The 24,951-nt window shown below is 42.8% G+C and overlaps 2 protein-coding genes across 3 annotated transcripts in view; both read left to right on the top strand.

The window, feature by feature from the left end:
* The window catches only part of GEMIN8 (gem nuclear organelle associated protein 8), a 28,579-nt gene extending 24,119 nt beyond the window's left edge, over positions 1-4,460 (top strand). For both annotated transcript variants that reach the window (XM_063392870.1, XM_063392871.1), the window contains one exon: positions 1,915-4,460. In XM_063392870.1, coding sequence (XP_063248940.1) covers positions 1,915-2,165 — 251 coding nt within the window. In that variant the 3' untranslated portion in view covers positions 2,166-4,460. The remainder of the gene's footprint in view (positions 1-1,914) is intronic.
* Positions 4,461-18,898: 14,438 nt separating this feature from the next.
* The window catches only part of GPM6B (glycoprotein M6B), a 107,465-nt gene continuing 101,412 nt past the window's right edge, over positions 18,899-24,951 (top strand). Inside the window, exon 1 of the mRNA XM_063392863.1 lies at positions 18,899-19,116. Coding sequence (XP_063248933.1) covers positions 19,113-19,116 — 4 coding nt within the window. The 5' untranslated portion in view covers positions 18,899-19,112. The remainder of the gene's footprint in view (positions 19,117-24,951) is intronic.

Below are 24,951 nucleotides of genomic sequence, written 5' to 3'. Positions count from 1 at the left end.
TCATTGCCTTGCCAGTTTTGCTGTGTAATCTGCAGTGGGAGACATTGGTTTGCCAGCATAGTCTTGTTTGGTTTTTTCTGTCTAAAGCTATTCAGTGTAATTTGCATCAAGTTTGTGCTTAAAAGTGTGTTATGTGGTTGTGGGCAGTGTGGTGTCCCAGGAAGTTGGTTTCAATGGGGTGCAGTGTATAGCCTGGGTGCTATACCTGGTCCTCAAAGTGCTGAAACCCCTGTAGGCAATGCTGGTTTCTTTAATTCAGACCTTCTGGCTAAAATGGCCTGACACCAAATAAATCTGACTCTTCCAAAAGCACATATGGACTCTAATGTATATTTCCTTGTGAATTCTGGCAGTGCAGCCTAATTCTGGGGTGTGCCCTTAAAGCAGAATCACAGCAATGGCTTTCTGGAATAAATCACTAATAACTCCTCAGACCCTTCGATGGCCGACACAAAACTGTGAATGGTGTTTCAAATGACAGGACAAAAGCTTTCTGTGTCTGTCAGAGAAACAGAACCCAAAATTGAAGTTTCTGATCATATAGTTTAAGATATCTGTTTTCTGTGAATGGCGTACAGGGTATAATTCCTTTAGGAAGGCTGACAGTCAGTTGGCTGCTCGTTACAGTACTTTCCAGTATAAAAATAAACTGCAGATGTTTGACACAGAAATGTCAGGATATTTAACTTTGGGTTAGGGTTTGCAGATATCACGTGTGTTGTGGAAGCTGGATCTCTGCCTTAGGGTGAAAGAGGGAAGAGTGACACGGCACCAAGCATGTTCTGAGTGTGACCAATGCATCCTCACCTGTGGACACTCTGTTCTTTTTGATGTTTAAAGAAACCCAACTGCTGCCATTAGTAGTGAAGTGTGCCTGTTACAGTTGTTGTGCCTGTTTTGAGGATGGTCGTTTGTTATTGCTGAGTTCAACTGCCAGGTGATTTTCTCCCTCTTGTAGAAATGTCCCTATAAGAGGGGACTTTTGTGTAGCACTTGGATGTTTTAACTGTACATAGCATTGTTTGTTTCATCAGAGGAGTACCCAGGAAGCAGAGTTAGATTTGGACATGCACAATCAAGTTCTTGTCTCCAGTCAAGCTTACCACAGAGCATTTTTGTTGACAGATCAGTCCAAATGTTTCACCTCTTGAATTGTTTTAAATCCTCTTTAAAAGACCTAATGCATGCGTTTATGTTGGTGCTGTTTTGTTTGTTTTCAAAGCAATAGAGTAAGGCTGCCAGCTTTGAACTTTGCAAGTCTTGACAAATGGCTGATTTTGGACAGTTTATCTAAACACGATGCTTACAGCTGTGTTTCATTGAACGCACTTAATGGCAGGCATGACAGACCCATTTGTTCATTCTCACAGAGCAGTAACTGATTACATTTTCTCTTGGCTATCATTCAGCTGAAGTTGCATTGTCTTGTGCTTGTTTCCTTTCTCAGCTGCTAAGTCATTATTTTGGAAACAACTCTCCTTTTTGTTTGGATTTTTTTGGTATGGGGAGTGGGTTGGGATTTTTTGGTTGGGTTGTTTCTGTTTTCGTGGGAGGAAGAGAGGGGTTGTGTTTTGGGGTTCTGTTGTTTGACTTTTTTTCAGGACATGTACTTTTGGGAGAAATAGAGCAATGTTGATTTTTGCTTAGTAGTAGTAATACAGAGGTTTCCCACAGTTTTAGGATTCAGTTCCAGTATCTTCTTCATTTCTCCCCTTTTATTCCAGCCTGGCTTTATCATGATATTTAGTAGGAATTTCTCTTTATGCAAAGTGAGTGCAGCTGCACCCTAGAACATGCGGATTTTTTCCTTTTAGACACAGCAAAAATGTGAATATAGAATATTTTTTAAAGTAATATAAAACATGATTGGTTGATAGCCCAATAATTTACATCTCTCATGGTTTATTTGTCTAGGGAGGCAGCAGCAGCTGGAAGCTGAGGACCCATATGTGGAGGCTGATCAAGACCTGCACAGGAGGGTGGAGCGTTCTGTGGAGCCGCCTACAGAAAGGCCTGGGGAGAGGCGCATGGCAGAAATGAAGAAACTGTATGGTGCTGAAGCTGCCAAGATCCAGGCAATGGAGGCTGCCATGCAGCTTGTCTTTGATAGAAACTGTGACAAAAAGCAGCCCAAATACTGGCCCATTATTCCCCTTAAGCTGTGAGTACCTGGACTGTGCTCTGACATGGCACAGTGCTATAGGGTCAGGTGCCTCAGGCTGGGCTACTGAAGGATCAAACTGCAAATTTTGGGTTTGGGCTTTGGGGGAGAGTCTGGCAAAGACAGCGTGTATTTCTTTGGCCTTTTTTTCTTTTATAGTGTCCATTCAACCCACATACAGTTGTCAAGTAGTAATAGGAGGGACAGGAATATCAAACCCATCTAAAATTCGCTCATTTGATACCTGCTTGCCTTGACTATGCTTGCAAGAAACATAACAACGTCCATACCCAGCTAACGGGGAAAACTTAAAGTAATGCAGAGAAGAAAAAGACTTTAGGAATTATCTGCTCTTCCTGTTTAGGAATTTGAGTGATCCTATTTTCTAGTCTTATTTAACGTAGTAGTATTAGGATCTTGTTTCACACAGCATAGCTTGAAGTGTTATGTCTGCTAATCTTGGATTTTTTTGCAAACCAGGAGCCCACTGGCCAAGAAACAACTTATCAAATTACCATAGCCCAGACACTGGAATTCTTTTTCAAAGGTTTATAATAAAGCAGGAAGTTTTTCTTCCAGACTGATACTTGTCTGGCAGGAGTTTGACTCTAAAGCAACATTATATAGGAAAATGTTTTAATGAAGGGGTGGGAGAATCGGGCAGAAGCCTGATGTGGTCCTGTCTGTTAGAGATCTGTTTAGCAGAAGAGAAACTTAAGAGGACAGAGCACTATTGGAGCCAGTGCCTACAGAGATTTTTGCCATTCTAAGAAAAAGCAGCAATGGCCTTGAAGGTTTAAAGAAGGCTTATTAGAATGGTAGACTGTATCTGACCAATATATTCTGAGCTGTGGAAGCCAGGTAGCCCTGTGGGCTACGTCTTATTTTAGGTGCAGCTTTCCAATGGTCAAGTGCATAGGACAGGCACAAAATTTAAACATAAGCAAGTAGATGTGTACTCATCCATCTGCACTAGCTGTTTGATTCTGCTTCTGTCACTCTTTACTTTGAGCCAGTTGTGCTTGCCCAACACCAGGTGGAGTGAGGCACACTGGTGGTTTGTGTAAGAGAGGCTGAACTGACCCCTCAAAACCAGTGGCTCCTTAGAAAATGGTACACTGAACACTTAAAAGGAGTCCCTGTGAAGCTCTGCTGATAAATATCATTGTGTTCTGAAGGGCAGTAGTTTGTGTTGCATTTCCATGCCAGAGGAAAGGAACTGTCTGCTGCTTTCATAGTGACATACTCATCTGCCTTCCTGGCAACAGAGGAAGGTTACAATTAAAACTTTAGCTTCAGTTCGTGTTGACTGAGTGTCCAGAGTTTCTCTGTAGCATGTGTAGCTTGTCATACACCCAGCAGTTGCTGTGCCCTCTCCAGCAGCCAGCTGCAAACAAGCAAGTCTGCAGTGCAGTTTGGAATGTCTTTGCTTTCAGCAGTAGTTACTGTTTTTTCAAAGCAGCATTTCCATGCCAGTTCCACCTCTTTCATTTTAGATGTGATGAGATGAAGTTAAATTGAACACTGAAATTAAAAAGCCTGCAGTTTCCAAGACTTATTTCTGGTGTGATTAATCTGAAAAACCTCAGTGGGACAGGAGAGAGAAAAAGATTATTAACAGTCCTGCATTTGTCTTCACTCTTGTTTTTGGCGGGTTTTGTCAAAAATTCTGTGTTCTGTTTGGGTTTCCTTTCATTGACTAAATAAACTTTCTTCTTAATACCTTGTAATTTACTTTATATATATATATATAAACAAACTTTCATACTTAGAATACATCAGTTCTTAGATGATAAAGCTTTCTTTTAGTTGCTGTATTGTTTAAGGAAGATTGAACTTAGAGCAGGAGTGGTTTTAACATATGGAGAAGCACGAGGAGTGTTGACAGGACTTTCACAGCAATGTCAGGCAATACCACACATGTATGGTGTGGTGCAAAATGAATGGGAGGGTTGCTGTATCCACTGGGGGAAAACCCTGTCGCAGATTAACATGCATAAATTTCTCTGTTCCTATTTGAAATGTTTTCCATGTGGTGATGGTGTTTTCCCTGTGAAGTTCAGTTCAGTTCAAAAAAAAAAAAAAAAAAAGGAAGAATGGGTAGGTAGGACTGGGCTGTTTTTACTTTTCAACACAAGTTCTAGTTCTTGCTGTGGTTGATTCTTCATCCAACTGGTTCTGCTAGCAGAAGCAGAAATTCTGGTCTCAAAAAGTATTTGTAGAGACCTTATATAAGACAAACATTGAATTCCTTTCCTACTTCACATAAAATGTAAATAATAAAAAGGAAATTACCTTGCCTTTGGTTCTTTTAAGTATTTTTAAGAGGGTTTAATACGTTTAATATGTTATGAGGTTAGAAGGAGAGAGAACTGGATGAATAGTCCCCTAGGAACTATGTACTAACTCCTGAAAGGGGGGAAAACCCTACTGCAGACTAAAGAGTTGCTGCCAAATAATCTCATTTCAGGGGATGGGCCAGCAAAATGGGACATCTGGCCAACTACCCCCAGATGTCCCATTTTACTGGAAACTCAGCAGAACTTGAAAATTCTGTCTTGCAGTTCTTTTACTCTATCTCCCTTGTCATTTTACATTTCTGATAAATATCTCCCGTAAAAGCATGTGATCATGGAGGAAAATGCAGCAGCAACTCAAAAATGCCACTTCAGTCATCTGTAACATCCACCTTTCTTTCACACATGTATTATGCCACAGTCTTCAGTGATGGGAACATGTTCACTGTTTTCTCCCAAAGATACAATTAGACTAGATTAGACAAGACTTGACTAGAATGCAGCTGTGGTGCTGCAGACTTGCTTCTTCCTTCTCCAGAAGCACCTTTGCTTTCAGTTATGCCAGCTGTTGGTATAGTCCTGCCCAAAGGAAATTCTTCACTTGCTCCTGGTGCTGTTTCTCATGAGCTTTTCCCAGCTACAGTAGAAGGAATTATACCCTGAAGTCACAAGCCGTCATCCAATCAGTCTTGATTCCAAAAACCGGTTTCCTCATTTGTTACATGCAAATCAGCCTTCTTTTCAGAAGAGTTTGTGATTGGTTGAAGATGCTTTGAAGATAGGAGAAAAATGTAAAAGGTCTTTTCTACTAAATGCATTCTTAAAAGAAATGAGAAAAAAACCTTTTCAGAATTGGTGTGATATAAGTATAACATAGAAATGAAGCAATGATCTGTTTCCTACCAAAAGAAAAATTGCTTACATTTATGCATTGGTGACGTTGTCAAGGGCTCTTGTTCTTTTAGAATCATTTCCCCATACAGCAGCTGACAGCTCAGTGTGCCTGTGTGTGCAGGTGACCTGAGAAGAGATTCAGCCCTTTGGATGAGCATCCTTTTCTCAGTCAACATTACGGGTAAGTGTTGATCCTTTTGGACAGGGGTCTCATTAATGGCTGGCTGCAAACACCTCACACTTGGAAAAAGCAACCTAAATTTCTGTAACAGCCTTCATGAAGGATAAACATCATATACATAACACATACAGATTTGGTCACTTGTGTCTTTTAGTAAAAGCTTCTCATTCATTACATGAAATATGCTATAAATATGGTGTCTTCATCTCTTGTTTCACTAATAGCAGTCTAGCTCTTGGTGTAGAAATTGAGAAAAGCAAGACAGATTCAGCTGCTTGAATTTGAAGTGTGATTTTTGGCATGCTGGGCTAAACATTTTGGCTGAAAGAATTAGAGAGGAGGTAAGATTATTGCCCAAAATGTGAAATACAATCTGTCAAAAAGAAACATCCCAACTCCCTTCTGGTTTCTTAAAAGTGTAAGCTCCTGGAAAATGTATTGTTTGATAAATAACACATTCATGCTGTGACAAAAGTCTTTTTTCACGTTTGTGTGCTAATCAATCAGCTGTCTACCCTGTCTAACCTGTTGTCTCCTGTGTTCCTGCATGGATAGTCCAAAGGACATAAACTCTTAGGGGCTCTTTTCCAGGTAGCACAGCAGCCTGTGAGGGAGTCTCAGCTGCTTCTGAAGGGTAGTTACAGCCAGAGTGTGTTTAAGGCTTCCCACCTCTTCCTATATTCTCACATAGCTGGGATTGCTGAGCTGGCACACAGTGACACATGCAGGGGAGCTCAGGGTGGGTCGGTGACAGACCATGACGTTGCCATTTGGGTGTTGTCATAGCAGAAGAATTGCTTGGGCTCAATCCACTCTTTGGAAGTGGTCATACAGGCATCAACCTCAACTATTACTATTGACAGGCCAGGAATGGCATGGTCTTCCTTGGCCAGAAGTGGAGAAAGACTTTCTTCTCTTGAGCTTGCAGGGAGTAATTGAGATTCTCTGTGCATGGATTTTATTACACAGTCACAGAATAAATTTTTTCCCCTTTAATCATGAATCCTTTTCTTCTGAGAAGGCAAGCAAGCAGAGTAAATGCGAGCATGTATAGTTTTTGAAAAGAAAATACTTTTCAGTCTAATGATGCCGATACCACTGCTGGTTCCCCAAACTACATTGAGATCTTTTGCCTGCAGAGCCTTTTGAAAAATCAAAATACACCTAGCTGCTATCCCCATGACTGTTGTTTTCAACCATCCCAAAGACAAAAACCTGAGGGGAGGAAAGAGTGAGAAAAGTGGAAAGGATTGGTGGGGATTTTTTTCTAAACAGAGTTACAAGTGGTCCTCTTTAACTTTTAGAGCTTGTTTTAAATAAAAGCAACAAATTTTTGACTCAATAAGAAGTGAGGCAAAAGTCTATGAGGAACTATTAAAAATAAATTACACCACTGTCTTCGGATGTCTGTAATCTGGACCTTAGTGATGGCTGGGAAGGGGTAAAAAAATACTCTTTCATTCATGTCCCCTAGACAGCTGCCATCAGGTGTTGGCATAAGATAACCAGATTTCTGACCTGTTCATAGGGATGTTTAGAATCTTCCCACACTCTTCTGCTGAAGATAAAGATTGAAATTCCAGTCCTGAGGTTCATCTTTCAGCTATCTTGTTTATTTTTCTTTTCTAGTTACAGCAGCCCCTCCTATTTGGTGACTCAGCTCCACCAAAGTTTACTGTCATTGAGTTCAAAAGGAGTCAAGTTGGAAGACACTTAGTGCTAAGCTGTTTAATGTAGTCCTGTTTACTTTACTTGTTATTTGGCCTGAGATTCAGTAAACTCTTTTGGTCTAGGCTTGTACAAGCAGCCAGCATGAAGAAGTCTCTGCATTGTATTTCAGCAATTTTGATTCTCACATAGCTGTGCTATTCCCATTCTTTCCACTGGACAGGAAAAGATCTTGGCCATCATGTCTGGTTTCTGCTACCTCCAGTAACATCATCTCGTACATTTCAGAAACTAACTAGGAAATTATATTTCCTGTCACCTCCACCTCTGCTTGTTAAGACTGCAGGGCCTCCTTCTCACTTGCAAAGTGTAATAAAATACCAGAGATGTCACAAATTTAAGTTGTCCTTTGTCAAGAGAGTTGCAAAAAATGTAAATGTAAGTGTGGTTACAGATTATGTATCTTGGGCTTTTTTAAAATTAAGATCCTGTAATACCTTCTCTGTGGACAGAAGGCAGGGACTTACTGTTCTAACAGAAATAAATGAAGAGTATTTCTACTTAAGCAATAACACATCAAAGGCCACATTTCTGATCTGTAGCATATTGCATGAAGTGGCTAATAGCTGAAGGCTCCCCTTCCACTGTCCTTTCATGAAAAGTGGTGAGGTTGAGCTAAAGCTTCAGCTAGTTACGCTGCAATGCACTTGAAACACACAAGTTTTGTCCATTTCTCCAAACAGAATAATTCCTACATAACTGCAGAATATAAATCTGAAATGGACTGTAAACCAAGAGCAGTCAAATGAATAATAGACTGCATAATGGGAAGGTGATAGTATTCACTACTTTTTTATCAATTTTCTCTACATGTGTTGATGAATTTAGGATTTCCAGTGATGCCAGATCACACTGCACTAGAGACAAGAAAGTTTTTGTTGAGCAAAACATGACATTTTCATTGATACTGCTCTGCAGCAGAGTTGTGTCAGCAGTGCCGCAGCTGCTTTGTGGTCCTGTTTTGGTGTCACTGCCCTGGGTGTTGGGAGCACACAGGAAGTCCTTCCTTGGCACTCCTCAGAGAAGCCCTGTAGCTGAGCATGTTTTTGTCATTATATCCTGGCCCTGGGGTCCTTGTCACCTTTTTCTGCTGGCTGCTGGACTCGGATGTGCCAACTGTACTGTTTTGCTCTGCAAGGATGCTGAGTGTGGGATATGTGTGATGACATGATGGTCCCATGGCAACAGGCTGTGATATCATCAGTGCCAGATGGTGAATTCTTTCAGGGACACATCAGAAAGAACAGCTGTGTTGTGCTGTAGAAAATCCTTACTCCAGAACTGCTCTACCACCACAGAAAATAGGGAAGATGACAGACAAAATTTTCCCTCCTTTGCTTTTTCTGTTGAGCAGATCCTTCTCAGGGTCACCTACAGCTCCAGTGTGAGAGCATAAATGTGTATCTCCAGAAAGCAAAAGTGCTTTATGGAAAACTTTTAACAAGATTAGTGTTTTGCCCTTCCTGAGTGTGTTTTACTATGCAGACCTGCTTTAGAAAGATGTCCTATACTTTTTCTGTCAACAGCAGTTAAATCTCGTTTAAAAGCAGAAAAAGAGTTGCCCTATTGTCTCTTCTCTTCAATAGCTCTTTTAGACTAGCTGTGCTACTTGCATTTTCAAGGCTAACAAAATGAAATCTGTTTGTCTGGCATGGTTAGAGCTAAAGCTTTCTTGAGGTAAATACATTGATAATAATTAGCAGAACTAGTGATTTGTGTTACTTTCAGAAGCTCTCATTCCAGGCACAGCCTGCAGCATGATAGTCCCCATCAGCTTGATGGAATTGTTAGCCTCAAACCAAGAAGATAGAATTCCTACTGGAATAAAACATACCAACTGCTTATATTGTTGGAATTTTTAAAATACCTTACTAAAAAACAATAATTAAACAATTTTGTTTTGCTAGTTAAACTTCATTCATGACAGGCTTTTGAAGTCCTAATTTATGTAAAACCGTTAAAATGCTAAAAAAATTCAGCAGTTTCTCAAGCACAATGCAGATTTTTTTTCATTCTAGTAGAATGCCCAAAATTATAATAATAATTGTAAAGAAAATGTGTCCAAAAAGTGTGTTGTGTTTCTTGATTTTCCAACGTTATTTTAATTTCCTGGTTTCCAGGATTAAAATTTGAGGCTTTTTAAAATATATTTCTTAGCCAAGCAACCTTTAAAATGTTGAATGGCTTAGCAGCCACACTTTCAAGTCCTGAAATACCATCTGAATTTATACTAAATGCAGGAAAAACGCCTACACTGCCTCTCCCACCACTGCCATCCCCGTGAAACTACCTGGAATTAAATGGCTGTGCACTGTGATGAATTTTTCTGGCCACATCTGTAGCACTTTATATCCAAGAATCCAGCCGAGCAGTTTCCTGGGCGTCTCCTTGCCTCGGTTCTTTTCAGCACGTCTGTCTTCTTGCTCCCCTGTGTTCTTTTTCACAAAGACTCCTTCCTGACTGTTTCTCCACCCCAGCACAGGCTGTTCTACAGCCTGATGATGCTCTCTCAGCTCCTACGCTCCTGTCTGCCTCGCACAGGGAGGGCAAAATCTGTTGCCTGGACACTCAGTTGCCAGTGGAGCACATGAGAAGGACTAATGGAGATGACCACATTTTCTGGTCAGTGCCTCTGGCACCATAAATGCTGAAAGCAGAAAGTACCAAGACCCTTCCCACAGCATTGCCCCTGACCTGTCTGTGGGTAAGGGAAGATTATTCTCTCCTCTTTTCCTACCTAAAAGAAAATTTCCTCACTGCTGTGCGAGTGGTGGGAATTGTGTCACTGCCAGTTTGTTTCTCCCCACTGCAGCCAATCACCCAAAACCTTTCTAAAGTTGAAGAGCAGTGAACAACCACAATCCTCTTGAACACCAGGGAAAGCTTTTGTAAGACTTTCCCCTATTGGGAGAAACAATTGCTGGATACAGTGCTTGGCCTTTACAATCCATCTGTTAAATTTATGTGTCTCAACAGTACATCTCAGTCAACTGCACCTCCAAGGGCAAGGAGTAACTGTGACTTGGGAGCTCAGCCATTTGGAAGACCAACCAGGCAACTGTGATTTATTCCCAACCAGCAGATGAGGAGGTTGCTAAGGCAGTTTCTCGATGTAAGAATGATTTTATCTCTTTTTTCTCTCTTTTCAGCCCTCTTGGCCAGCTGGCATCTCGTTTTTTACTTTTCCAGCAGGCACTGGTTCAGTTTGGCGTGATCCTTCAGAGTAGGAGCAGTAGCCCATTTAGAGCTTAAAACACATAAAGACTGACTGGCTGGAACCCCAGAGAACAACTTAGCAAGAGGCTGATGAGGGCACTCAGCCAGACCATCTCTGAAACACTATTGTTAAAAGAACCTGATATGCATGTTAAGTAAACATCAAATATGCAAAACCCAGTATATGTAGCATGCAGATAATAGCATAAGGTAATGGGCCCTATCTCCAAATAAATAATAGCACCCTCATAACCGCAGGCAGTTTCAATATTTTCTGTTCACTTTCAATGTCCTCTGGATGGGTCATATCTATAACACAATAAAACTCCCACAGGCTCCAGCAGGACCTGGATTTAGTGTTAAACCCTGGCTAAAATGAGGGAAAGAAATTTCTCTTGCACACGAACAGGCAAAAGCTCTAGAATAAATATGATCCAGGAAGTTATTATATAAAGGCATTGATAATTTCATTTGCATATAAAATAATAACAAGAACGGAAGCTAAATTATCCCATATATACAGAAACCCTGGGTGTTCAGGATTGGCTATTCATTATTCTCTTGTCATATAAAGCAATTCAGTCTGCAGCTGCATTTCTCTTACAAATCCAATTCAATCAAGAGAACCGAAACATCATTAGCAAACCCACTGATTTATCCACCACTAAAGTGCTGATACAGGCCTCTGTTCCTGCTGCTAATAAATTTTCTGCATAGCAGTGTTGGCTCTCTCCAGGGATCTCCCATTATTCTAATAACTACAGATTTCTAACTTAACCACTGGAATTTTTAAGCCTGAAAGTCTATAACAGTAGGGTTCAAAACCTGTGGGAGTCATAGGAAAGAAAGGACATGAGCCTAACTGCCCAGTTGCCTCAGAGATGTGTCTAGATGTAGCTGCAGATAGAGCAGCACCTGGTGCCTTAGAAAATTGCTGTAGTAGGGCCTTTTTTTCCCCTTTCTGAAATACATTGTCTCCTGTTTTGCTCATCACTTCCTCTCCCTATTTCCCTCACTGCGCTTGCCTGCAGAGTTTTGCCTCCTTCTCTGTACCTTTCCCTGGCTCCTGCTTGGTTCCCTTAATTGCCAGCCTGCCAGGCTCATTTACCTCTGCCTCAACCTCTGTTCTCCTACAGAACTGCAGCAAATGCTCTGATAACCCCTGGCAGGTGTTGTTTCTTGTTCCTCCTGCACATGGTCTACCACCAGGGCTCTGGGCAGCCACCTCCAAGCTCATCACAGCATCACCTTGTTGGTACTTCATATGCATGAGCCCTTGCACATTACTTCAAGGCCTGGGCATGCACTTTGGCTTCCTTTTCAAGGTGGACTTCAAACAGTGTCACTTCTAACAGCCCAATGGGTGTTAGAAGTAATGTTGTCTTTTGGGAACAGTTTTACAAGCTGCAGTTTCTGTAGCTTCTTCAACGGCCTTGGGTCATTTTGTCTGCCAGGTTCTTGTGATGTTTGGTTTGCCTGTGGCCCTTTCATCTTTTAAACACAAAGAAGCCATTTCCTTGGAATATTGGATGGCAGAATTAAAGTTCTAGACTATCTGGCAATTACAAAGCACTCATGCTCAGCCTGAACTGTATTAAAAAAAAAAAAAAAAGTATAAAAAGTAAGAATCCAGATTCACCTATGTATAATGTGTTTAATATAGTTTCAATAGAAAGTTTTATTACATTCCTCACTTGGACCATTATTTTTCTATTTGCTGAACATGATATACAGGAGAACAAGAATCAAATAAAAAGAGTCTTAAAAAAGTGTTCTTTGTTTAAAAAATACAGGCACTCCTATCTATCTTATGTATGCTATAAATAAAGGATAAAATTATTACCAATATAAGATACTTGACACTTCCATTTACTTTTTCATCTCTCCTAAGAGAGATGAATGGATACGTATGGGTGGCTAGTGTGTTCTGCTTTCATGTTTTAATCATGTACTTGTGCATTTGCAAAACATTATCTATGTGTACTGAAAGTAGGAGGAAAATGCTCTTGTTTAGAATAGGTGTTTGGATTTTTTTAGGAAAAAATCACCAGGTTTATTAATTAGTCAAGAGAATGAGAAGTTGTATTAATCTCCAAACTCAACATTAAATATCAAAATGTCATCTTGTTATTTTTCAAGTTCCTCAGTTGCATTTTATCAGGTTGGGCTTTCTCGGAGGGCTCTTACTGATCTGACCAGAGTGGCTTGAGCTTTTTTACTCCTGAGTGTCACATTTCTGGCAGGTCTAATGTGTTTGGCTTTCTGTGAAGTTAGAAGGAGGTGAAGCATTTTCACGATGTCAGCAGATCTGAAGCCACACCTTCCTCCCAAAACCACATCTCTCAGAGCTGATGGAGGATGTTGTGTCTTAGAGCTGTTTTTGTTCCCTCCCAGTGAAAAACCTGCAGGGCTGTGCCAGCTCCTGTGGCTCCCACAGCCCAGGACACCCATCCCCTGCAGCCTGTGGGCACTGTGGGCACACCAAGGATGTTACATTATTGCTGGCTAATAGAGTCTTTCCCGTCTTTGCTCTGACACACCACATTTTTGCCACAAACCACAGCTCTGGGTATAGCCACTTGCCAGAACTGGACTGTGCAAAGCAGGAAGAGCAGTACAGAAGCAATAAAATTTACTGTGTGTGGGGAGGGAAAATCCCAACACAAACCCCAAACCAGCATCTTGGAATGTGTGTTAGTAGAAAACTAAAGCTGAGTGGCCCTTTAGGAGGGAATTTAACTCAGCTTTGTGATACAGTTTAAGGCACCATTCATGTTTACAGAGTAGCATTAAAACCTTCTGTAATCAGTTACGAGTTTGTACCTATTGACAGAAGTGAAAAAATGAGAAATAAAGTGAAATCACTGGCTGTTTCTCAATCTCCACTGCCCAACTAGCGCTAGAAAAGTGTTAAAATAACTCCTGCAATTTTCCTCCCCAGTTTTTTGAGTTTTCAGTTTGCAAAAAAGGCACCTGAGAATGTTCCTAAATGCTCTCTGTTCCTGCCATCAAAGGAGTTTTCTACTCTGGAAAAAGAGAGAGAGCCTTGTCTCAAAATGTACTTTGCCAGGAATTCTGTCCTGATTAGGCTGCCTTGGAGCGCTTTCTTGGGAGGTTGCCATGCTGAAGTTGTTGGATGGCAGCCATGTGTTCAACACTCTCAAAATAAAGTCTTTTCCCTTAATTTGCTGTGCAACAGAAAACTGAGGTTAAACCTATTGATGCCACTGGAGGGTGGGGCTAACATACATATGTATGCAATTATTTTCAGAATATTGCAATGAGTGCATATATGCTCACACAGAGGTTGCTCTGAAGTTGAATACTAATGTTCCTTGGGTATGCATTTTGTCCCTCTCTGGTTTCTTCGTTCGCAAATTATTCCACATTCAAATCTCCCCAGTGGTACTAATGAAAATGTTGGATAATCCATACATTTGAGTCAGCTCCTCCTAAAGACCCCAGGCTGGCCTCTCCGGCCCACATGATCATACCTCACAATAGGAACTTAGCAAAGTACTTCAGTAAGTGTTTCTATCCAAGCCTTCTAGACTGATCTCATCATCTCTAATCAATCTCAAGTGAATTTTTGAGCCCACATGTTTTAGAATGAGGTATGTGGAAGAATCCTTCATAGGATTATTGTATCATGATTCACATAGCAGGAGGTAAGACTCTCTCACTTGGAGAAAGGGTTGTCAACATTTTTACATTTCACAGATCTATTCAGGAGGATGAAATGAGATGAATTTCACATGAAAGAAAAGGTTGTAGTCACTTGTGGTTTTTTTCTGTATAACACTCATCTGTTTTCAGACTGTTCGTGTACTCTTTCACTTGCAAGCTTTCTGCTCTGTGTAATGCTTTACTGAAACCACTCGTGCTCTCTCAGACCACATATTATTTCCTACATGGTTCCCTACCAGGTGTGGGTTATACCTGTGGCATGCAGACAGAGAAAGGCACGGAAGCAACTGCATGAATCCCGAATAAAAACAGCTTATACCATGACCTTCCCTCTGATTCCCCCCAGACCTGGATCTCTCAGGGATACTCACAGAATATCCATGCATGTAAGTGAAAAATTCTGTGCTTAGGCTAAGGTCCCTCATGTAGGCCTAAGTAAAAGCAGAGTTCCTAATCAATATATTAATCCTTTGTTTCCAATAATATCTCCTAAATTTTTTTGTGCCTCTAAAATCACAAAGCAACATTGTTAATTCCACAAGGTGTAAATGAAATAGAGATGAGTCTATCTTTTAACACTGAAGATGTATTTAGTACTCCATAATTAAGACCAAAATGGTAATCACTGATTTTCAGATAAAATTAACTGTGCTGCAATGGGAAAAAATATGCATTTTATAGAATATATAATTATATATTTTTCAAAGCGATCACTGTTTATATTTATGTATTGGGAAACAGTTGTTGGAAATGTGACCTACTTGGTAAAAAGAAGCAGTTTTCATTTCGAAGACTATTTATTTCTTATACTATCATACCTGAATGTTAAATTTCTGGAGGAGTATCTACATGTTGGCTAAACTGTATCAAATGACTTCTCATTTTTAATCTTTCCCTTTCTCTGTTTCCCCGCAGACTAAACAGTGCCAAAGATCTGAACCATTTTGTTCAGCATTTTGCTGGATGAGCTTTGCAAACAGCTCTCTGCAGTGAGCACTAGAAGTGGTTTTGGTAGTAGCAGTTGGAGTCTAAAGTGGATCAGCTTCACATAACAAGTACAAAAGACACAGGAGAGCATGAGTCATTCCCCTTGATCTGCCTCGAGATGCTGAGAGATGACCACACAGGTCACCTCCCCTTTACACACAGATATAAAATGCACAAAGTGTACAAAGGGATCCAATTGTCACCTCACTCCTCTTTAACATCCACAGCCTCTGTGAACAGAAGATCACATGGGACAGAAAAACCACAGTATTCCTCAACTGTACATGGAAACACAGAAGCTCAATACAGAAAGCATGGCTGAACTCCCCTTGAGAAAGGTCTCAGAGAACACTCACTGCAACTAAAACCAGTTTTTATCACTTCTGATTTTCTTAGAGCTAAAATACATTCATGTTAATATTCAAAAGGAGGCTGTTTTATGGGTCCCTGATTTTATAGGGTTTTGGAAATTTGCAGGATTTTTTGCAAAAGCAGAGTAGCACCCCATACACCCTAATCCTCTGGAAAGTGGCCATGACTGCTACCCACTGACACTGCTTATGTAATAGTCAGGTGAGGGAATATCATGATTAACCATTAGCTTCACTGTTAGCCATGGGATAGGGCTCTCATACAGCTGATGTGGGAGCTGAGAACCCACTGAAACACATAACCCATTAGCACATATTTGTATTAAACCACTGTCTTTAATGCACCTGAATGTTTAGTCAAAGCTAAACATTAAGTGAAAACATACTGCCTTTGATTCTGTTTTTAATTGGGAAGGTTTCCTACCGAGGGCAATCTGTCTAGTTAGACAGCCTGAGGAAAGAGTGGGAGTGGAATACAGAGACAAACAGGTAGCAGCAGCTATCACACCATTCCATCCACAAAAATGGGATTTGTTTTGGAGCTGGGATTGTTCTGCAGTGGAGAAGTGGAGAAATAGGTGGAGTGTGATAAACTAAAACAACAAAAAAGATTTATCTGCAATGAGCCTTCCCTTAATCTAGAAATCAGTTTCACCACTAATTGCTGGAAATGGTCAAATACAGTAAAATATTATAATGATGCCATGCCCTCAGTTACAACTAGGGAGACCCCCACATTCCATCTTGCCTCTTCGTGACTAATCTTGAGACTGAGGTTAGATTTTCTTCTGAACATCAAATGGCCTCCTTAAGACATCTCCAGAGAGGAACATACTGCTCTAGAATAGGTTAGGAGGTAATCCAAGCATATTGCTACAGAGAGTGAAGGTGTCTCTTGAAACATCTGGTATCATGATGTTAGTATTAAGGTAACTCTGCATGTGGAAAAATGTTTGCAAGTTGTCACCTAAACTATGGAAAAGGTTTTAAGCACCCAGTGTAGACAATGACATTAATCAATGCAGAATTCTAACCTTTGCTTTCTTTTTGCAGATTAAATCTGCAACAGTGATTTTATGATCCCTTGATGAAGAGATTGTTTGGATCAGTCTGGCCTCCAGCATCATTTACAGAAGGTCTTTAGCCCTTCCTTACAGCTGCCAGCTCTAGCACCAAGGAGCCCTTCAAATACAGAGACTTGCTGAAATGCTGCACACTTCAGCCTTTCTCCTCTGCATTGTGTGCTAGATACAAGAGCGAGAGCATGGACCAGAATCCAGTCATAAGCCTTTCCCAAGCAGGGAAATACCTTTCTCCACACATCTTGGTTCTGAAATGAAATCCATTAGTTTCTATTCCTAGGAGAAATTCCAAGTATTTCTGTCTCTTTGACCTCAATTGATTACAATGTAGTTTTGCTTTAGGAACCAAAACTTCTGTCAACTTCTCTCTTCATTTACCAGAGACTTGATACCTCTGCGAGTGGAAATCCCCACTAACTGCTGAGCCATAACCACTATTTGGACAGCTGTTCTTTGCTTTACTCGTTGGAGAGAAAAATTACCAACCTTTCTGAGAATGGTAGAAAGGGAGTCCCTCTCACTGCAAATGTGTTGATATGGACAACTTCTTCTGCACTCTCTTAGGAATATCTTCCTCATATTTCAGTGTAAGTGTGTGAACCCAATCTGGACAGCACCAACCAACTTCCCTTGAGGAACTCATCCTAGGGATTTCAGTGATGCAAAGTTACCCATAAGTGCAAGTACAGTCAGAATTAAGGGACATTTTTCAGCTGATTCTATTATAAATCAAGCAGTATGCTTTAGGAACTTCAAAGAATATAAATTTTAACTAATTTTTATTTTAAAAAAGAAAATGAACTTATACCTTCACCAGCACATAGTGCTGCACACAGTGGGATGCTTTTACCATTTCCCTCTTGCCATATTTCAGTGCTATTTAGTGCCAGTCTAGTTAAGGGTCATGTGCTACTTCCATAATTAATCTAATTTTTCAAAGGTGTATAGCTCATCTACTTTAATTCCCAGTGGGGTCTGGAAGCAGCATGCTAGTGATCAGCTTAGCTGTGATTTTTTTTCCCCTATCTTTATAAAATGGCTTACTCCATCAATCCACTTATTGCCTGTTAGAGGAGAGGCATTTACTCCCTGATCCCACGGTGCTTGCATGGTGTTGAGCACAAAGACCTTACTGGAAAAACATATATGTTCATTAATCAATGCAAAAGATCACTTCGGCCCAAGAGACTGTGATTTTTATGTTAATGGGAAAGAAATCACACATTAATATTGCAACTTTAATAATGAGTGCACACTCTATTTTGGGAGCAGGGGCCTGAATTTCCGATGTACGAACTAATTTCCCTAAAAATTAGTGTTCACACTTCTGTTACTCTTTTGCCTTTGAATGTTATTAATATGTTCTTAAGCAATCAATCTCAATTTGAGGTGAAAAATATAATTACATAATTGAATAGATTAATGTGTTAATGATCATAGGAGGAAGTGAAATATATCCTTACATTGCATATAAATAACAGAAGATTAGTGTATTATTATCGTGGCAAAGACAAAGGAAATGCATGCCAACTACCCAGTTAATGTAAATCAGCACAATCTGATGGATATTAGTCACTGTAGATGCATTTACTCTGTCTAAAGCAGGAAAGCAACTAAACTGAAAAAGCTGACCTTGCCACTATCTTCAGTGTCTGTGAAGGATCACTCCTGTGTGACACTGACACATTTTTACCTCCAACATGACTAGGTATGGGGAAGGGGCTACTACTGGTGATCTCCTGTGGGAGAAGCCGCCTCTCTGCCCCCGAACTACCCAGCCTGTTACTTCCAGGCTCCCGTTCACCGAATTTTCCCAAATCCCATTCCTCACAGCGCTTAAAGAATGACAAAGCCCCTGCGAGCATCCTCATGCACGGCTGTGTGGCTGGAACGGCGCTCAGGGACAGCTCCCGCAGTGCTGTGTGACGCTGGAAAGCGGCGTGAGACGCTTCGGAAGGGGCTGCCAAGATCAGAATCCCATTGCTGAGCACAGGTATAGGCAGCAATGAAATGATGTCGTGTGGGAGCACACGGTGCCCTTGCCGTTGTCACAGAGACACGTTCAGGGGCAGGTGCCTCTGAAGGTCAAGGGTGCCCGCAGCTCAGGCTGCCCAGGGGAGAGGCCCAGGGGTCCCGGCAGCCGCTGGGGACGCGCGGTGCGTGTCCCGCCGGAGGCACCGAGCGCCGGGGGCGGCCGCGGGGGGGCGCTGTGCCCCCTGCCCCCGCGGCCGGGCCGGGCCGGGCCCCTGAGGCGGCGCTGGCGGGGCCGCCCCGCCCCTCCCGCCCCTCCGCCCCTCGCTCCCGCCGCTCCCGCCGCTCCCGCCGCTCCCGCCGCAGGCCAGCCCAGCCCACCGAGCCCGCCAGTGCGAGAGCTGCGGCCGCTGCCCTCCGCCCGCCCGCTCACCCGGCACAGCACAGCCCAGCACAGCACAGCCCGGCACAGCCCGGCACGGCACGGCGAGCCCCTGCCCCGCGCCCCCCGCACCGCCCGGACCACGCGAGCCAGCCATGGGTAAGGAGCGCGGCTGCGGCACAGCCCGCGCCCCGGGCCGCGGGGGAGCCGCGGCTGCGGGGAGGGCGGGAGCGGGGGCAGGTGCGGGGCAGCCCCGGCGGGCGGGCGGCAGCGGCAGCCGCCTGTTGAGCGCCCCGGCGGCGCGGGCAGGGGGAGCGGCCGCCCCTCCGCCCGCCTCGCCCGGCGCCGCTGCCTCAGAAACTCCGCGCACGGAGCGGGAGCGGGGACGGGCGCGGGGACACCCTGTCCGGCGGGACAACGGGACCTCGCTCGCCAGCTGCAGAGCGCTCCCTTCCTCTGAAAATGAATCATTGATGTGGATCATGATGTTAATGACAATAATGCGGAATGCGGGATCGGTAGTTTCGGAGGCGGTTGCACGCAGCCGGCCCGGAGCTTCTCCATCCCTCCGAAGCCGAGGAGGAGGCGCGCTCGGGCGGCCGGAGCGGCCCCGGGGCTCTCCGCGGGTCTCGTTGCCGCCGCCCGGCGCTGGGGACCGGCTCGGTGTCCCCGGCTTCCCCCCGGGGTACGGCGGAGCGGGGGCGCCGCGCAGCCCCTCTCGGCCCGACCCGCGTCCCCAGAGGTGCGGATCAGTTTTTGCCGCGGTGTGAAGTTTGGTCGGGAGAGGGGAGATAGCCTTGGGACACGGGGAGGAGAGTGGCGGTGCCTGCGGAGATGGGCAGTGCTGAGTACTGCCGTGAGCCGGGAGTGATGCATTTAGGTTGAGCATTAGGGAATCCTGCGGGCCATTGGGATAGCGTGGTGCGCTGTTCCCTCTGCAGCGGTGGGGGGAGTTGGGTGTGGGTGGAAAGTGGAGATTTCTGTTCCCAAACTTGTGGGGAGGGTAGCGCTTGCGTGAGTGCATTAACAGGACCAGAAATGGGGCCCTAGGGAGGGAAAGGTTCACACATGGTGCACATGGGTCTGTCGGCAGCCAGCACTCACCTTCAGCATTCCCATCCTTTCAGCACGGGACTTGCAGTGTATGGGCTGCTTCCCCCCAGCTCTCGTTCAGCCAACAACACACCCAAATTAATTAAGCAGTAATGAAAGTTAAGAGGTTTGGAAAAAGAAAAGATAGAAAAATACAGCTGCATCTTTGGTTTGGTTTGCCACTGGCATTTTATTGCTTAGAGGTTGCAACTGCTAAAGCAGAGCTATCAGTGCGTGCCCGAGTGTTAATATGCACATACTGATGCTGGCACTGTCTCTGGTTTTAATTAAGAAGGAAAAAAATTAATTACTCAGCCAAAGCTAAAGGAAGCTGACAGAATTCCTATGGTTGCTACTTTGTTAAATTAATTCGCATCACCTAATTCCCTAATTTCTAAATGCTTTTTAACTGGTTTGTTCCCTAGCTTAGCGAAGATCAGACTCCTCTAGTATTAATGTCTTTTTACTAAGCTTTTTCTAAGTTTTCTACACTCCTTTTAGTGTATGGTAAAGTACGGATTCCTGTAGCCTCCACAACTCTGATGATTGAAACAAACCACTCAGCTGTATTAGCAGCATCAAAAAGCTTATTTTTTGTGTCCATATTCATTCTGATTCTCATTTTTTGGACTATTCTTTTCCTGTGTGAACTTCTGATATTAAATGAAAATGCAAAGTGTGCAGCATGTCCTGTTGTCTATATCTCACTATCTTCCTCAACTTACACTTTTACTAGCATGGGTTGATGTCCAATAAATCTTGGAATGGGGGGGAAACAGGGATAGAAACAAAGGAATGTTTTTACGGACTTATTAAGAGAAGAGTATTGATTTCCATGTAAAATTGTTCTTTAATGTCTTTGCTGCTAAGTGTATGAAATTGGTTTTCCTTCAGTGAATTAAGTTGCTAGCAGTTTGAAATCAAAATGCTGTTTTAAATCTTCATGAGTGATTCATCTTAAGGAGAAGCCCATCTTTAATTCAGTCCTAAAATCTTAGAAAAAGACTAAAGTCAATCTGGCACATTGTGTGGGTCTGCAGTAGTGTGTCAAGTATCTAATTTATACCTATGTAGAATGTGTTGTCCTGAATGTAGCAGTTGGGAAAAGGGGAGTGAAGACAAGAAAACTTTTCTTGAACGTTTTGCTCATAATGATGATAATAACAACACAAAATTCCAAGGGCTACCGAGTTCTTTGCTTAGAAGCATTGTTGGATGACCAAGCTGTGCCTGAGCTAATGGCAGTTTGGTCAGTCAGGAGAGGGGACTTGGAGCAGAAATTTCATATAAAGTACTTCAAAAAGGAGTCACAAAAAGAAGCCTTTGTCAGCTGGCGATCCAGTCCCCCATGAATACAACGTTTTGTTTCTGTCATTGCATAACTGTTGCCTTGGCATTAGGTAGACTGAGGCTGATGTGATTGTCTCACCAAGCCTAGAGTGGAGCCCCACTGCTGTCATGGAGCTTCCTCATCTGATGGCAGGGATATATCAGACTGCTTCTCATTAAGACAGTTTGAATTGTCCTTACACACACAAAACTTTTGTGTAGGACTGGCTTACCCAGGCTGGTTTTTGTTTTACTTTTTGGAGGCTGAGAGCCCTCATCAGCCATTGGTTTTCTTTTGGCTCCCTCAGCACTTCTGAAACTTGGGCACCCTATTTTCAGCACCAGATAGGGTTTGCACTGGCTGGATGGAGGGTCCTCATTAATGACCACTGCATTGCTTTGTGCATCTCCTGTGAGAAGTCTCACCCATGGGCATCTTACATTGTGGTACACACTCTCTAAAACATAGTGTTTCACTTAGAAGGTGGGGAGGGGGGCTGTTATTTTACAAAATGAACAACAAAAAAAAAGTGAAAAGTTTTGATTCTTAAAAGTTTCAAAAGCATGATACTACATAATTTCTTGGGAACTGTGTGTTTTCCTAATTTTATGCTTTTTCTTTTTCATACTCTCCAAACTGCTGCTTTTTACTTAAAAAAAAAAAAAAAAAGTGGTTATAGCAGTGTGGGTACAGATATTATATTTGGGTTGGTTTTTTTGAAAAGAGATATGGAGGAGCACACTGTCTGCAAACAGAGGATGAAATGATGCCTGTTTTATGTGAGTTCTTGTCCCATTTCTCTGAAGCCCCAGTGCAGGAACTACTGCCTTGTGGAGCCTAAAGGCCTGGGAATTCCCAGAGGTATCACACTGGGGCCATCTCCTGTCCTTCACACCTTCTCCAGCACATCCAGCTCCATCAGCAGTACTTCCTTCTGTATCCCTTTAGTTCCTCCCTGCATCCCAGAGCGGACTGTCCCTTTCTTGTAGGCTTTATCTTCAGGAGTTCCAGCTTAGGGGCTGTTGCCACCCAGAGAAATGTTCCTTGTTTTTATGTGAAATGTATCTGAAGTAGGTTCAAATATTCCCTAAACCAGGCTTTCTTCTTATAAACAGCTGGGGGCAAATCCTGAAAGAGAATCAGTCTTCTTTCTTTCTTTCTATTCAGCTATACACTTCATTGAGGTAGGAGCTGAAATCTTTTGTGTCTAGCATTAACAGTAAAATCTGATTAGCTTTAGACATTAAGGGTGGCTGGATTTCAATTGCCAAGTGGTGTAATCCATATTTTCTTAAATCATACACGTCTTAAACATATTAAACCTTATTCTTATTTTTAGAAAAAGAAACTCATTAAATTTATCTTCTCTTAAAACCTGTGAAATACAAAATTTTATACTGCTGCCCTTACTCTATTTCCACAGCACCTGTTTGTGGTGGTAAAAGGTACTTAATTTTCCTTCTCACTGTAATCCTTCTTGTCTGAGAAGGAGGTGGAGGAGAAAATGTTGTGCATTTCAGATATTCCTTGTATCTTAAACAATTTGTGTTTTCACTATATTTTATTTTATTGAGGTTCGTCCTCATCCTCTCTTTTTAAGTGTGTGGTTCTGTATTACAGGGGATCTTCTGTCCTGTGTGTTAATTCTGTGTCTGATAGGTCTTGAATTGTTACATTTCAGAAGAACATACTGGATGATAGATTACATCCCTGGGAGGTCTGAACTGTCAGTGCTTGATTGCCTGTCTTTTTCAGAGTGTTTACAGAATTTTTAAAACCAGTTGAAGTCTCCAGATATTGGAGAAATCTTCTAATCATAGAATAATTTGGTTTGACCTTTGAAGATCAATTAATCCAACCCCTCTGCTGTGTGCAGGGACATCTTTTCACTTGCTCAAAGCCCTGCCTAGCCTGACCTTGAACACTTCTAGGGAAGGAGCATCCAGGGATAGGGCATCCACAACTTCTCTGAACAATATTTAGTACTATCCAAAGTCCTTACTCTAAAAAAGTAAGTCCAGCATCCATTTCAGGATAGGGTGAAAAGAAAATAGAAACCAAACCCAGTGAAGCACATTTCCTGGTATCTCTTTTTTCCCTCATACAGCGGTATTACATTGTCTGAGGGGTACACATTTTCATTAGGGAGAATTTTCTTTACTCTGAGATACACAGTTGTTGAGGCCAGATGCAAAATAACACCTCTTATTGTATTTCTGTTGATAGTTTTTGGATAGAAATGTGTTGTGTCTTTTCAGAAGTGGGAGAGCATTATATCCAGTGAAATTTCACTGAAGTAGAGCGTTTGCTGAGGGAACTTCTGTGTGTCCTTGGGTTGCTTCACTCCCGACAATGACTGCTCTTCCCATTGATGGATTTCTCTTCTGTTTGACCTCCTGCATGGGCACCCCAGCTGTGTGTGCCCTTTGCCTCTCCTCAGACGTGCACACACCTGGTCCCTGTGAGTGCCTGCCCTGCACCTGCCCAGGCAGCACAGCACCAGCTCCTCTGTGCAGCTCCTTGCACCATTCCCACTGGGGTGCCCAGAGCTTGCACAGAGCCATGGGAGCTGCCTTCCTGGAGCCCACCTGTAAAAAATTCAATCTCTTCATGGCTCCACAGTGTTAATGCTGTGGAAGATGATGGAGCACATGGCATCTCACTGGGGTTCCAGTCTGGTGAGGTGTGTGGTGAGACATTTGGGAGGTCATTTTCCAGGGTTTGCTTAAGCACGCTTGTGGCTGCGTTGGTTTGAGAGAAATAAGATTCTTTCTGTTCTTCTGGCTGGTTCCTTGAAATCCATTTATGTACAAATGCCTCTGGGTTTCCATTGGTGTGAGCAGATGTAAGGAAAGATAGTTTAGTTTCCATGTGGGTCATCAAAGATGGTTGTGTTAAAGGGATGGGTTCCAGCTGAGCTTGCAAGCGTCTCTCTGTACAGGTGCAGAATCCTGTGCAGGGAGGATTACTGGGTCAATGCTCACAGTGGTCAAAGGGCAAAACAGAGCCCATCACATCCTTCTTGTAAGTTGGCTTCTTCCAGGCCATGTGCAACGTAGCCTGTGGCCCAATGGAACCAAACTTGGCTTGACAGTACCCAAGGAGAAATCCACATCTCCTGGTCCCTTCCCATCCTTTATTCTGCAGGCAGGCATGAACCTGAGGCAGCTTTGGTGCAGGGACGGCTGTACCAGTCAAAATCCTGCCACCCCTCCCCTGGAAACACAGTGAGCATCAGGGGAGATGTCACCATTCAGTGTAGCAATTAGGTAGCACTTAATTCTTACCTGTTTGCTGCTTTCTATTGCTGCTCTGTCTTGGTGCGTTGGCAGTCTTCCTCTCCATAATTATTTGTCTCTTGGGTTTTAGGCTCAAAAGCTTGCATGGGGAGTTGTGGCTTGGGAAACATTTACAAGCAACACAAAGAACTATGAGAATTCAACATCTTTTGTTCTCCCTGGTTTTGGAGCTCTTTGACTAGCAGCAAATTTCAAAATGTGAATGGAGCTTATGTTTCATTAACAGAAGGATGTGTCAGCCGCAGAGCTATCAATAGGTACAAACCTCAGTGC

The sequence above is a fragment of the Prinia subflava genome, chromosome 3 (genome assembly GCF_021018805.1).
Source record: "Prinia subflava isolate CZ2003 ecotype Zambia chromosome 3, Cam_Psub_1.2, whole genome shotgun sequence".
Lineage (NCBI taxonomy): Eukaryota > Metazoa > Chordata > Aves > Passeriformes > Cisticolidae > Prinia > Prinia subflava.
Note: the sequence above shows the minus strand (reverse complement) of the source record. Positions and strands in the feature narration are given on the sequence as shown.